Genomic DNA, 13,491 nt, shown 5'->3' with positions numbered 1-13,491 from the left:
TTGAGCTTTGAGTTTGACGAAGGGCCAAATTGTGATGGCTAGACCACTGGATCAGAGCATCTCCAAAACTGCAGCTCTTGTGGGGTGTTCCCGGTCTGCAGTGGTCAGTATCTATTAAAAGTGGTCCAAGGAAGGAACAGTGGTGAACCGGAGACAGGGTCATGGGCTGCCAAGGCTCATTGATACACGTGGGGAGAGAAGGCCGGCCCGTGTGATCCGATCCAACAGACGAGCTACTGTTGATCAAACTGCTGAAGAAGTTAATGCTGGTTCTGATAGAAAGGGGTCAGAATACACAGTGCAGGACGGGTCAGGTGGTCATAATGTTATGCCAGATTGTATATACAGTATAACTATCTAATGCACATCAATAAATGTACATTTGTGCTATCTATCTATCTATCTATCTATCTATCTATCTATCTATCTATCTATCTATCTATCTATCTATCTATCTATCTATCTATCTATCTATCTGTTTCTGTCTGTTTATTATGTGAAAGTATATTGTCTGAAAACTAACAAGATGGCTGTGTGTGTATGTGTGTGTGTGTGTGTAGACTGGATGAGAACATGGACCCTAGTGATCACTGGATCCCTGATGATGTTGCTCAATGGCTTGATCACATCGGAATCCACCGGCACCAATCTTCTCTCGACATGCTTTATGGTACACACACACACACACACACACACACAATTACAATCATGGTCCGGCCCAATATCTACAGAGCAAAAATGACCATGTATTTCTATCACCATGAGAGCATCTGGTCATCAGAAAGCTGCTAAAAGACATGCACTCACATCCATTCACCACAAACCTGTATTCTTTTACTTCTTACTCTGGAGTCTATGAAGAGAAATTCAAATTCAAATTTTATTTATCACATATGAAATCATACGCAGTACGACATGTAGTGAAATACTTTTTACGACTGTCCTACATTTGAAGAAAGAAAAAGAGAGTGAAATTAAAATTAAAGTGTGTGGACATGAAAAATATAGGGATATAGGTAAAATATATAGAGAAAGATAGGAAAAAAATAAAAACTAACATAGCAGAAATTAAAGACATGTTAAATTATGAAATACCAATAATTATGAAAAGCCAATAGTTATGGGGTATGCATATACATAAAATAAAATATAAAATAAAATAAAACAATAAAATTAAATTTTATATATATATATATATATATATATATATATATATATATATATATAGTATACTATATATTTCAAATAATATATAAATAATAAATATGTATAAACATCTATAATGTACAGTGAGTGTGGTTATTATGTGTGCAGAGTAGTGCAGAGTGTGCAAGTAGTAGACATTCATCAGACACTCGGTTCCTCATGAAGCACTCGGTTCATGAACTTTACCTGCTCCTGCAGCATGCTTTCAGAAGAATCGGTTCAATAAAGTGAGTTAAAACGCTCGTCATTCCGGTGTCGACTCTTTTCGCGAGGGTGAGTCACTGACCAATCACAGTGTGTAACACGAGTAGGGGTGTGGTTTTGGACGGAAGCGGGTGCAAAAACATAAAAAAGTTGGACAGACGTTAAGGCTAACGGTGCTACTGTACGGGGATGAGATCATTTTGGTTTTTAGTTTTTAATAAGTGTGGATCTCGGATCTCGGTAAATAAGTGTTTATTATTAATATCGGTTTGTTTGAAAAAGAAGAAACATCTTTGGGACTATTAATAGGGCTCAGAAAGTTATTTCAGCATGGTGGAGCTGTGTGCTGAAGACCTCTCTCTGTCTCTCTCTCTGTCTCTCTCTCTCTTTCTCTCTCTCTGTCTCTCTCTCTCTGTCTCTCTTTCTCTCTCTCTGTCTCTCTCTCTCTCTGTCTCTGTGTCTCTCTCTGTCTCTCTCTCTCTCTGTCTCTGTGTCTCTCTCTGTCTCTGTCTCTCTCTCTCCCTGGAGAACTTCTTGGTGAAGACTAAGCTCGGGTAAAGAACCCAAAATCCGACTTATTTCGTCCATTTGTTGCTAGATAATGAATTAGAGAACAGGACTGAAGAGTTACTGTAGTTGAATGTTATGTGTGTTTTCTGAGGTAAATTTAGCGGCTAACAGCTAACGGTATTTTTAACTGCCACTGCTTCTCGTGCGCGTGCGTGTGTGACGCTGCGCCTTTTAACGGTCAGCTGTTGTGGACTTCAGTAATGTAAATAATGTCAATATGTTTATCTCTTATAGTTTTATATACATATACATTCATACCTGCAAACCTACATACATGTAACTCTACAAAAATAGTGTATATAATGTAAACTTACACACACACACACACACACACTATTCTAGTGTGCACTTCACCCAGTGGTCATTTCATATCTCGCTCTGTTTAATGTTGTGATTGCTCGGGCAAACATTTCCAACAGGAAACACAGAGCAGATCTGCTGGAGTCTTTGTCCCAATAAACAGAAATAGGAAAGCACTTCTCACTGATTTTTCTTCGAAAGCTTCTTTCTTGCTCTGAGAGACACGCAGAACTCACGTCGGTCATTAGCTCTCATCTTTACAGGAGACCAGAAATGGCATTGGGTTTGGACGACGTTATCTGTTCACCGATGGTTTGGCCGTTTGGTCAGTTGTGATATGAGAGAGTGCTGTGATAGTGTGTGTGTGTGTATGTGTATGTGTGTGTATGTGTGTGTGTATGTGTATGTGTGTGTGTGTGTGTGTGTGTGTGTGTGTGTGGAGATGTGTTTGGACCTCGAGTATTCCGTAGCCTCCTGCTCACTGCCCATTTCCCGCTTTGGCATCTGAAACTTTTCCAGCTGGTGCGACTGCAGTGGGGTTTATAATTATAATCCTAAAATAGCATTAGGAATGTGATGGTGGTGATCACGGGTCTCTCTTTACACACACACACACACACACACACACACACACTTCTCAGCTTGTTTTGTACTAGAGGAGTTACGAATTATATTCTTCCTTTCTGTAAATTGGCTCCACCCCCATTTAAAGAAAAAGAATGTCACCATTGTTAATACATTTTTATTATTGTTGTTGTTGGTCTTCTTCTTCATATTATTATTATTATATTAAATATAAATATTACCTGTTCTTTTCCAGGTGAGGTCACTCAGGTGTTTCCAGGCTCCATCATGCACAACAGTTCTGATGATGCTGTTGTTGTTTCTGGACCAGTTCTACAACGCCTGATGCAGGAAAACCTGCGCTACAGTAACGGAGTCGGTCCAGAGAACCAGGCCATGACATCACCCAGCAACCCCGCCTCAGCTGAGATTCTGCTCCCAGAGACACAGCCCCGACAGGAGCCACAGGGTCAGGAGCATCAGGTGGACAGCAGCTCCATGGAAAAGAACGCCAAAGGAGCACAAAACACAGCAGCCGGCATACAGGTGACTCTCGCTGTCCCTGGGATTGGAGCATTAGAGCTTCCTTCATATGAGGAGGCTAAATCCCAGTCTCAGCTTTACAGAGGTCAACAGGGTCAGAACGATGAGCCAAACATGGTCTGCACACACACCAATGTCCAAAACACGGGAAACACACTTACAAACTTGGGTCACACATATACAGGTCTAAAGAACCCTAACCAGGCTTTGAGCAGTCCAGCTCCTGTCCAGAACACACAAACTCAGCTGAGTTTACAGCCCAACCCACACATCCCCACCAGCACCAGCTCGTGTCCTCCATCTCTCTCCTCAGCTCCCTCGTTGTCCTCCTTTGCTCGTGCTGAAGGTCGTTCGTGGGTCCAGCGAGGGTTTATGGGAGTGGACGAAGGCTTAGCCGGTCTCGAACAGGGCCATGTCCGTTCCCTCAGCGAGCGCATTATGCAGCTCAGTTTGGAGCGAAACGGAGCCAAGCAGCCCAGAGAGACGTCTCCTAACAGCGAGGAACGAACGGTGATGACGCCCGCTTTCCCGTCTAGCAAAACTGCCACCCCTCCACTGCCTAAAGTTGCCCTAGATCCTCGTGGTCCTCCTCCTGAATATCCTTTCAAAGCCAAAGCCCAGTCACCGTACCCGTCCAGTGTAAGCCCTGGTCCAGTATCGCTAGAACAAACCACATTCTCTTTCGAAGCTTCTTTGGGACAGACTTCCGGTTTAATGCCCCCTGTCGTACTACAGACTGGATCGGGCACACGTTTGCCCCCACAGGGGCAGATCGTACCTGCTGAGGCGTTTTCCATGATGAGCCACGCTCAGCATATGATGACGTTCCTCAGCGATGAAAACCAGAGACTCAGGCAGGAACTGCTGATCCAGACAGAGAAAACGGGGAAATTGCAACGGGTATGTAGTGTACAGGTTCGGTGTTTACACTCCTAATGTGAGCGTTTATGCAGAAAATAAAATTCAAATGAAACTAAAAGTGAACTAGAAACATCAGAATTCATAAAGGTAACGTTCCTCACTCTCAGCAGCTGCTAAAGTCGTTTTCTGGATTAAAATCACCAGCAAAGTTGCCAGATTTTTTCTTGAGTTTGTCTGAGGTTCTTCAGTAGCATCTATATCATGGAAAAACTTGTAATGAACTTTAAAAGGATTACATTATAAATTTCCCCGGCTGTATTAAATATTTAATATTGCTACGAATAAGATTTCAGACTGTATTTGCAGCCATAACATCATTGCATACTAGTTATAGTAGTTCCTCCACAGTTTTATTATTTCTTGTCCAGTGTCACCCAAATGAGGATGGGTTCCCTCCTGAGCCTGGTTCCTCTCAAGGTTTCTTCCTTAGATCATCACAGGGAGTTTTTCCTCACCACCGTCACCTCAAGCTTCTCATTAGGGATAAAATAGTCTAATAATTCAATTTAATATATTTTTTTTCTCCTTTTTCTGTTTCTCTACTTTTGTAAAGCTGCTTTGAGACAATGTCCAGTGTAAAAGGTGCTATACTAATCAACTGAATTGAATTTCAGTGTAATATACTGTGTTTACATCAAACTGTTAGACAGGTTATGTTTAACTTTAAATACAGCCGTAAGTGTAAATGTGACTCAGGATGGAAATAACAGAAGGACTGAAGAGATCTGCAGAATAGTAGAAGAGATACTGATGATCTGTGTGTGTGTGTGTGTGTGTTTGTGTAGTTGGAGGCTGAAGTCCAACGTCTGTCAGATGTCTATGAGAATCTGGTAAGAAGCTCATCCAAGCGGGAAACTCTGGACAAAACAATGAGGATGAAACTGGAGGGAGAAATCAGACGCCTGCACGACTTCAATCGAGACCTGAGAGGTGAGTGATTTCAGTTATCTTAGAAATGACCGACATGGCACTTGAAGAACATCTGTGTCTTTCTCTGAATGTTTGTTAGCATAAATCTTTTAACAAGTTTGCATATTTTCATCCTTTTACTCTTCTATATATCTTTTCGAGTCTAGATCGTTTGGAAACGGCAAATCGCAAACTGGCCCATCAAGACATAGAAGGGCCGGAGGATAGCCATGATTACCTCTCAGAGAGTGAGTTCACACTAACAGACACAAAAAAAACTTTTCACCAAACCCCTCTGGTGTGTCAGGTCTCCATCTGCGTGTTCTACAGACAGTTACATGTTCATATCATGCTAATTGGTTAATACGTCTACACCATCCTGCTAATGAACTCTGTATTTTGATTGGTCAGAAGTGTTCAGTAATTTTCTATTACTGCAGCCGCAAAATACACAGGCTTTCTAATATACTTAGCATTTCTGTAGCACATTCATAGGAACGTGTAGAGCGGATCTTCCACTGAAAATAATTTTCTCTACAGGAAAAATCTACTTTAGAGTGGTTTTAGCTGAGGTTGTTGTTGAGTATTCCAGTTTACAACACCAGCACATCACAAGCGTTTTGTTCCTTGACTATATTACAATATATCTGAGTTCACCCCTGCTCAAAAGCTTGTTTTTGTACTTTAGTTAATGAAAGAAGAATATTTCCCTGCTTCTCTGGGTGACTGCTTCCTGTCTTCCTTCTTTCTCCCGCACTCACATTTACTCTCTCTCTCTCTATAAAAGGAGTAGACATAATTATCTTACTTCCTCAAAAAAACAGTGACCATATAAACAAAGATAACAGTGTCCAGCACTGGCACCGGCTAGCAACTGCTGCAGTAAGATTCTTTTAGATAAAGAGCGTAAAATAATATTTGCAGAACAGCTAAAGGGCGAAGAAAAGGACCCTTTAAAACCCAGCAGGTGGAGCTGAGACTGTGGTCACTCTCTGGATCTGACCTAAATATGTGAATTTGTGTGTAGTTAGTGTTCTGTCTCATAATACAATGGATGTTTAACATGTGTAGAATAGGTGTAGATTTTAAGTTATGTTATCTTAAACATAAGGATGGAGGTCAAATGCGTGTGAGCCACTTCCTGTATGGATATACGCTATATCAAATTTCTTCAAAATTACTGTTTTTTAAATATTTATCACACTGACCTCTAATAAAGGTGTATCTTGTAAAGTGTTTGATTATGCTAGTGTTTACACAGCCCCATTTCTTTCTGTCTCAAAGGAAGGGAGAGTCTAAAGGAGATGGAGAGGCTGGAGACTGAGGCGGAGTCTCTTCGTTCAGCCAATGAGGATCAGCGACGTCACATTGAGATCTTAGAACAGGCTCTGAACAACGCTCAGAGCAAAGTGGTCAGACTGGAGGAGGAGGTGAGTGGCACTGACGGTAATATAAAGCACAAGTATACAGTATATTTATATATGGAATAGAAACAGTAAATTAAATAATCAGTGTGAAAGTCTTGAAAAAGTTGTATGATATAAAAGTTGCATGCTAAGATTGGTCAGATTAGCAATCTGAGCTAACTGTCCTACGTACACTCACCAGAGCTTTTTTTTCCTTTGCATATCCCAGCTTGTTAGAAATGTAAAGCTTTGTGTTGTCCTACACTGCAAAGAACAGAGCAGACCACAAATACCAAAATAATGTTGATCATAAGTGTGTGTGTGTGTGTGTTGGGAGGGTAGTTGGGGAAGAAATGTGTGTACGTGGAGCGCGTGGAGCGTCTACAGCAAGCTCTGGCACAGCTTCAGGCTGCGTGTGAGAAACGAGAGCAGCTGGAGAAACGTCTGAGGACACGACTAGAGAGAGAGCTGGAAACACTAAGATCCCAGCAGGTAAACACACACACACACTCACACACACACACACACACACACACACAGATATGGCATATGCACTAAATATCATATCATTATGTGATTGTGCCACTTACATATTTAAGTGGTCAAACTCACTCAAATCCTTACGCTTGCCCATTTGTCCTGCTTCTACTTTTGAAGCAGGACAAATGGACAATTTTTTTTTTGTCATCCGCTGCTATAGTTATATTTATGTTTATTCTATTTGCACTACCTCAACTGCTGCTGTGTATTTTTGCACAATATTTTTGCACAATACTTTTTTTTACATCATTTCACTTTATCTATTTTATTTCACTTACATTCCAGTACACGTTCTTTTATTTCTTTTCAGCGCTAAGTGTCCTGTGTTCTTTTGTGTTGTCTTTATTGTATTTATTGTCTTTTTTGCACTGTCTTGTCTATGCTCTGTTTGCACCTAGCTGCACACTGTGCACTTTACGTGGCTAAGACAAACTTCTGTCCTAGCTCTGTGGTGGTGTTTGTTGTTTTGTGTTGAACTTGTTGTTGTATGTTTATGTAGCACCAGGTCCTGGAGAAACGTTGTTTCATTTCACTATGTACTGCGCCAGATATATGTGGTTGAAATGACAATAAAGCTTCTTGAATCTTGAATCTTGAATCTTGAGGTGATCATCAGTGTAAATCAGTGTTATTCACCTCACCTGGCACTGCTCAGAATGTTATGGCTGACTGGTGTATAAAATAATGTAATATTTTATATATATATATATTAAAGAAAAAAGAAAGAAAGAGGGAAAGAGAGAGAGAGAAAGAAAGAGAGAGAGTGAGAGAGAGAGAGAGAAGGAGAGACAGAGAAACAGACCGACTGTAATTAACCTACAGAAGACAGATGGTCTGGTCGTCACCTTGTTGTACAATCATTACCATAGCATTCAGACTCTGTGCAGTTACAGACTACACACTCACAATATATTTGTCCATTTTTAAATAAAGTGTACAGCATATAACATGAGTGAAAAAATATATACAACACGCCTCTGGCCTGGCCAGTACGGAACAAATGCTTTGTAAAGTGGAATTGAGATCCAGTGTAATTTGGCCTTTATATAGAGTTTTGTCATTATCACCTAACAAAAGTGAATCAACAAATACATTAAACAAATAAGTGCAGAAATCGTCGCCGATGCCCGTGAAATATTTGGCACACTAAATATCTGGACCTGTCGGCGACTCAAAATCCTGCAGTGTGAAAGGAGCTCTGACTGAATCATACATCTGTGATGACCTACAGCCAAAAAGAGAGAGAGATACAGGGCAGTGGGCAGTTCGGGGAGGAGCTCGGTTGTTGTTCGGTCCAGTTTGTGGACCAGACAGAGTTGTCATGCAGTGTGTAAGCTCCTGTCGCTGATCTACCGTGATCTGACCACTCTGAAAATCCTTCAGTGTGAACTCAGCATTACAGTACATGTATAAGAAATGACCTTAGTCAACATCAGACATTATTAACCTGCATTTGTTTGTATGTAGCGTACTGGTGTAGGTGTGTGTGAGTCCAGTGCCCCAGCCCTACTGGACCTGCTGAGAGAGAGAGAGGAGAGGATTCTGGGATTGGAGGCAGACAGGATGCGCTGGGAACAGAAATATTTAGAGGAGAGCGCAATGAGGCAGTTTGCCATGGAGGCAGCGGCTACGGCAGCCGCACAGAGGTACACACTTACACACACACACATACACACACACACACACACATACACACACACTGAGGTATGTTGAAGACTGATTTCAAGGTTGTGTGTTTTACTAACAGCAAAGAGAGCATGTCAAGTAGCATGAAGGTTAATGATATACTGGGGAAAAAATGTGTGTGTGTGTGTGTGTGTGTGTGTGTGCAGGGACACAACAATTATTCAGCATTCTCGCAGTGGTAGCTACAGTGATGCTTGTCTGTGGCCTCATGATGGAGAAGATAAAACATACAACCGCTGCTGTCAGGACATAGAGACGAGGTACATACACGCACACACACACACACACACACACACACACACACACACACACTGCAAATCAAAAGTTTCTTCAAAAAAGTTCATACTTTATGTTGAAATGAAATTGTGGAAATGTATGTATATTTAGATAATTAGGCTTCCTTAGCCTTGACGTGTAGTTGCTATGGAAACAGTAGGTCCTGATAGGCTCCACTTATCTCTGAGGTCATTTGGAAAAGTTTTTTTTTTTAGAGAGAAGAGTATGTTTATGTGACCTTGGTTTTAGACACTGAGATATCTGAGAGTTTAAATATGGATGGTAATATCAGGGGAAGTTTCAGAAAAACATGCGGGTATTTTTAACGTCCTACACTTCACTTTGTTTGTCCAGATGATAATGGAACTTTTTGACCAGTGCTTACTACCTATTTATTAGCAGGATGCACAGTCTAAGTCTAAGGCTCAATTCCTTCGGTCATTGCCATAACAACCACCCATCTATTCAACACTATTATAAGTAAAGTTCGCTATCTAGTTAGCTTAGCTCACAGGTTCTACGACAGATGCCGCATTTGACTGACCTCGGACGCCAGAATTCAGAGCTGGGAATGACTTATATTTGCTTTTCTGTGTGTGTGTGTGTGTGTAGGATGAAAGATCTCCACGCTCAGCTGTTGGAGAAAATCGCCATGATTAAAGTGTTGCAACACCGCTCACGCCGAGACTCCGCCCCGCTGCGCCCTGCCCGCTCTGTCCCCTCCATTACCATGGCGACAGGCGTACACTCCCGCCAGGCCTCGCAGACTGAAAGTACACACTTACACACATGTTCACTCATAATCGTTAATGCAGATTCTCACCCCTGACAAAAACATTAGATATCCCATTATACATTGCGTTATTTTTGAGAGGTGAAGTGAATAAGACTGAGTATCTCCTCATCATGGCACCTGTTAGTGGGTGGGATATATTAGGCAGCAAATGAACATTTTGTCCTCAAAGTTGATGTTAGAAGCAGGAAAAATGGCCTAATTGTAAAGGCAGATAGAACACTGGATCAGAACATCTCCAAAATTGCAGCTCTTGGGGTGTTCCTGGGCTGCAGTGGTCAGTATCTATCAAAAGTATCCTTTAAGTCCTGTAAGTTGTGAGGTGGGGTCCATGGAGGGCAACTTACAGGACTTAAATTGTCTGCTGCTAATATATATCTGCAGCACAACTTCAGGCATCTAGTGGAGTCCATGCCTCGATGGGTCAGGGCTGTAACAGCAGAGGTGTTTATATGTCTTTGCTTTTTTTAGTTGCTTAACATCCTGTGCTTTTTTTAGTCTTATTTTAAATAGAGATGAAAAAGAGAATGAGTGTTATACATAATATATAATAATATGAGTGTTTATAATATATAATAATATATAATCTATCTCCATTAATAAATGAAAACAGGAACCAATTTTTTCACAGACATTAAATCCAACAATAACTGGATAATAAGTATGATGTGTTACCTTTTTTAATGTAATGTTAGATATATTGCTCTAGTGTATGAGAAATGAAAGACTTGTTGTTATATGAAAATAACCAACTTCACAGTGGTATAAGTAACTCACCTGAACACCCTAACCCAGCAGTAACCTGTCATCATGTTATCTGTGTTTTTTCTGTTTTTTTCAGGTGTGCTGCTGGGAAAAGAAAATGTTGACCACCTTCCCCCATCACTGCCCTCCTTCTCAGCCTCACTGTCATCCCTCATTCCATCCCTCTCCTCTTCTCTCCCTCCCTCCTTTACTCCCCTGTCTGTCTCTGCTCTCCATCCACCATCAGTAATGTCATCCTCTACGCTTCCTCTCGCCTCCTCGTCTTCTTCACTCTTCTTGTCCTCCTCAGCAACTCTTCCCCTTCTGTCCACACTCTCTCATTCCCTTCCTCCACTGCCCCCCACTGTCTCATCCTCTCTTCCTTCCACTCCTCTTCTATCACTCCATTCTAAATCAGCTAGCAGAGACAGCAGCACACAAACGGGGAGGAGTCCAGAGAGTGTCAAAGTCACGCCCCCTACAGGCCGAGGGAGAACAGCGAGGATGGGTAAGGATGGAGAGAGAGAGAGAGAGAGAGAGAGAGAGAGAGAGATGGAGAGAGAGAGAGTAAGGGACAGAGAGAGACAGACAGAGTGAGAGAGAGAGAGAAAGAGAGAGAGATGGAGAGAATGAGTTTAGAAATGAGAGACTGAATAAAAACAAATAATAAAAGAGATACAGTCTGTGAGAGTGTTAAAGTGAAGAGCATTGAGTTTACTGTGTGTGTGTGTGTGTGTGTGTGTGTGTGTAGACTGCCCATCCACTCAGATGAAGTCTCCCGAGAGTCGAGTCTTCCACACAGCGGGGCAGATGATCAGACCGGCCGACTCGGACCTGGTGGAGATTCTGATCTAACACGCATCTATAGACAGTCTCAACACTGGAGGAGAGAGACAGACAGACAGACAGACAGACAAAGAAAGAGACAGCAGAAGGTAGAGACAGAGAGGTAGATAGACAGATTGAAGCTCAGCTGCACAGAGTGTGAATAATTCAGTGCTCCTTGTAGAAAGGTGTGTGTTGATATTATATTTTCTATCACAGTATTGTGTATAAGGACACTACTGCTTGTCCTGTTTACTCCAGCTGTAGTTGTGGTCAGGGTTGTGGTGTCTCCTCAGACATCTCGTTTCACTAAAAGTGTGTATATGAGAGGATTAGATAAAACCACAGTTCTTGTGTGTATGTGTGTGTGTGTGTGTGTGTAGATCAGTCGTAGTATGTAACACACTTTCCGGACACGGCTCATTTACACATCTTCACAAAACTCCATAAAAGGCCACACTCACACACAGCTGGGAGCACAAATGAGCAATTAGGGTAAAGTCTGAAAAAAAGAAGTGGACATTATTTCCACTGATAGAAATATTTCATAATATATACTATTAATATTAATAAGAGAATTAATTAATAATCCTCCATCAGCTAAGGTGTTACTGGTTACTGCGCTAACCAGCTCACCCCCCACTTATACACCACTATTTCTTTTATCATACACTATATTGCCAAAAGTATTGGGACACCCCTTCAGATCATTAAAATCAGGGGTTGGGCTCGGCCCCTTAGTTCCAGTGAAAGGAACTCTTAGTGCTTCAGCTTCATACCAAGACATTTTGGACAATTTCATGCTCTTTGTGGGAACAGTTTAGGGATGACCCCTTCCTGTTCCAACAAGAGTGGAGATTGTGAGCCAGACCTTCTCGTCCAACATCAGTGTCTGACCTCACAAACATGCTTTTGGAGGAACGGGCAAACATTCCCATAAACACACTCCTAAACCTTGTGGAAAGCCTTCCCAGAAGAGTTGAAGCTGTCGTAGCTGCAAAGGGCGGGGCAACTACATATTACATTCATGTGCATGGCAAGGGAGGTGTCTGAAAACTTTTGGCTATATAGTGTAATTAATTGATTCGTTTTATTTGTCTTTCATAAACGTGTTGACACGATTTGTTTTTTTTATACTCTATAATTAATGCTAATAAAAAATTGGCTGGTTTTCTTCAAATGTTCCTGATGGAGCTCTTAGTCCCTGATCTAGTGAAGAACGATGAGGATGTGTTTCAGGTCCCCAAAGACTTCAAAGCTCTACATATAAGTGTCTCTGGATAAGGACCATAAATCTGTGTATGTCCAGCTCATTAAACAAGGCCCAGTGCATGCACTTAGTTTCTGGACAGGATGTTCCTTTAGGTAAGGATTGAGGAGCATGTGGTGCAGCCGTGTCTGGGTCACACTGACAGACAGAGCGAAAGTGTTACTAATGAAACAGAAGGAAAACAAAGTTGAGAGCGGAGAACAGGTCGATGAGGTGAATGAGTTTAATGCATGATATAAAAGTGTGTGTGAGAGCCTGAAGGTTAAAAACAAGTGTGTGAGTCAGTGGAGCATCACTCAGTAATCATGTGTCTGTTTCAGACACTCAACCTTTTCTCTAGCTTTTCTACACATTTTTCTGAAAATCAAATTGCTGTTATTTTCTGTTATTATATTGAGCGACATTTTTGTTCCTTTCATGTAAAACATGATAAAAAGCTTGAGGTGATTATCATCATGTGGAAATGGAATATCTCATATTGAAGTTCTGAGATGTTTATCTGGTTCCTCGTCTGTTCTCTGCAATAAAACCGTGCCTTAATGCACAACACACACACACACACACACAGTATTTTCATTACTCATTTGACTTACCCCCTCACACGCCTCCTCACCTCACCATCTATGTGTTACTGCCACCTTCTGGCCACATATAATAATAATAATAATAATAATTATTATTATTATTATTATAACTGATTAATTAAAAATGTATAATGGTGCAAAATAAAGAAA

At 41.3% G+C, this 13,491-nt stretch overlaps 1 protein-coding gene across 3 annotated transcripts in view; it reads left to right on the top strand.

The window, feature by feature from the left end:
* The window catches only part of amotl1 (angiomotin like 1), a 14,786-nt gene extending 1,295 nt beyond the window's left edge, over positions 1-13,491 (top strand). The window contains exons 2-12 of one of the 3 annotated variants that reach the window (XM_058418946.1): positions 561-670; positions 3,101-4,287; positions 5,094-5,238; positions 5,385-5,465; positions 6,502-6,647; positions 6,966-7,115; positions 8,631-8,809; positions 8,996-9,109; positions 9,738-9,898; positions 10,760-11,170; positions 11,414-13,491. In XM_058418946.1, coding sequence (XP_058274929.1) covers positions 574-670; positions 3,101-4,287; positions 5,094-5,238; positions 5,385-5,465; positions 6,502-6,647; positions 6,966-7,115; positions 8,631-8,809; positions 8,996-9,109; positions 9,738-9,898; positions 10,760-11,170; positions 11,414-11,517 — 2,775 coding nt within the window. In that variant the 5' untranslated portion in view covers positions 561-573 and the 3' untranslated portion in view covers positions 11,518-13,491. Of the gene's footprint in view, positions 1-560; positions 671-1,524; positions 1,651-1,679; positions 1,965-3,100; positions 4,288-5,093; positions 5,239-5,384; positions 5,466-6,501; positions 6,648-6,965; positions 7,116-8,630; positions 8,810-8,995; positions 9,110-9,737; positions 9,899-10,759; positions 11,171-11,413 lie in introns of those variants that run through there. The other 2 variants (XM_058418947.1, XM_058418948.1) reach the window with 2 other exon arrangements.

Source organism: Hemibagrus wyckioides, linkage group LG20 (assembly GCF_019097595.1).
Source record: "Hemibagrus wyckioides isolate EC202008001 linkage group LG20, SWU_Hwy_1.0, whole genome shotgun sequence".
NCBI classification, from domain to species: domain Eukaryota; kingdom Metazoa; phylum Chordata; class Actinopteri; order Siluriformes; family Bagridae; genus Hemibagrus; species Hemibagrus wyckioides.
The sequence above is the reverse complement of the archived record's forward strand: the minus strand, read 5'-3'. Positions and strand labels throughout refer to the sequence as shown.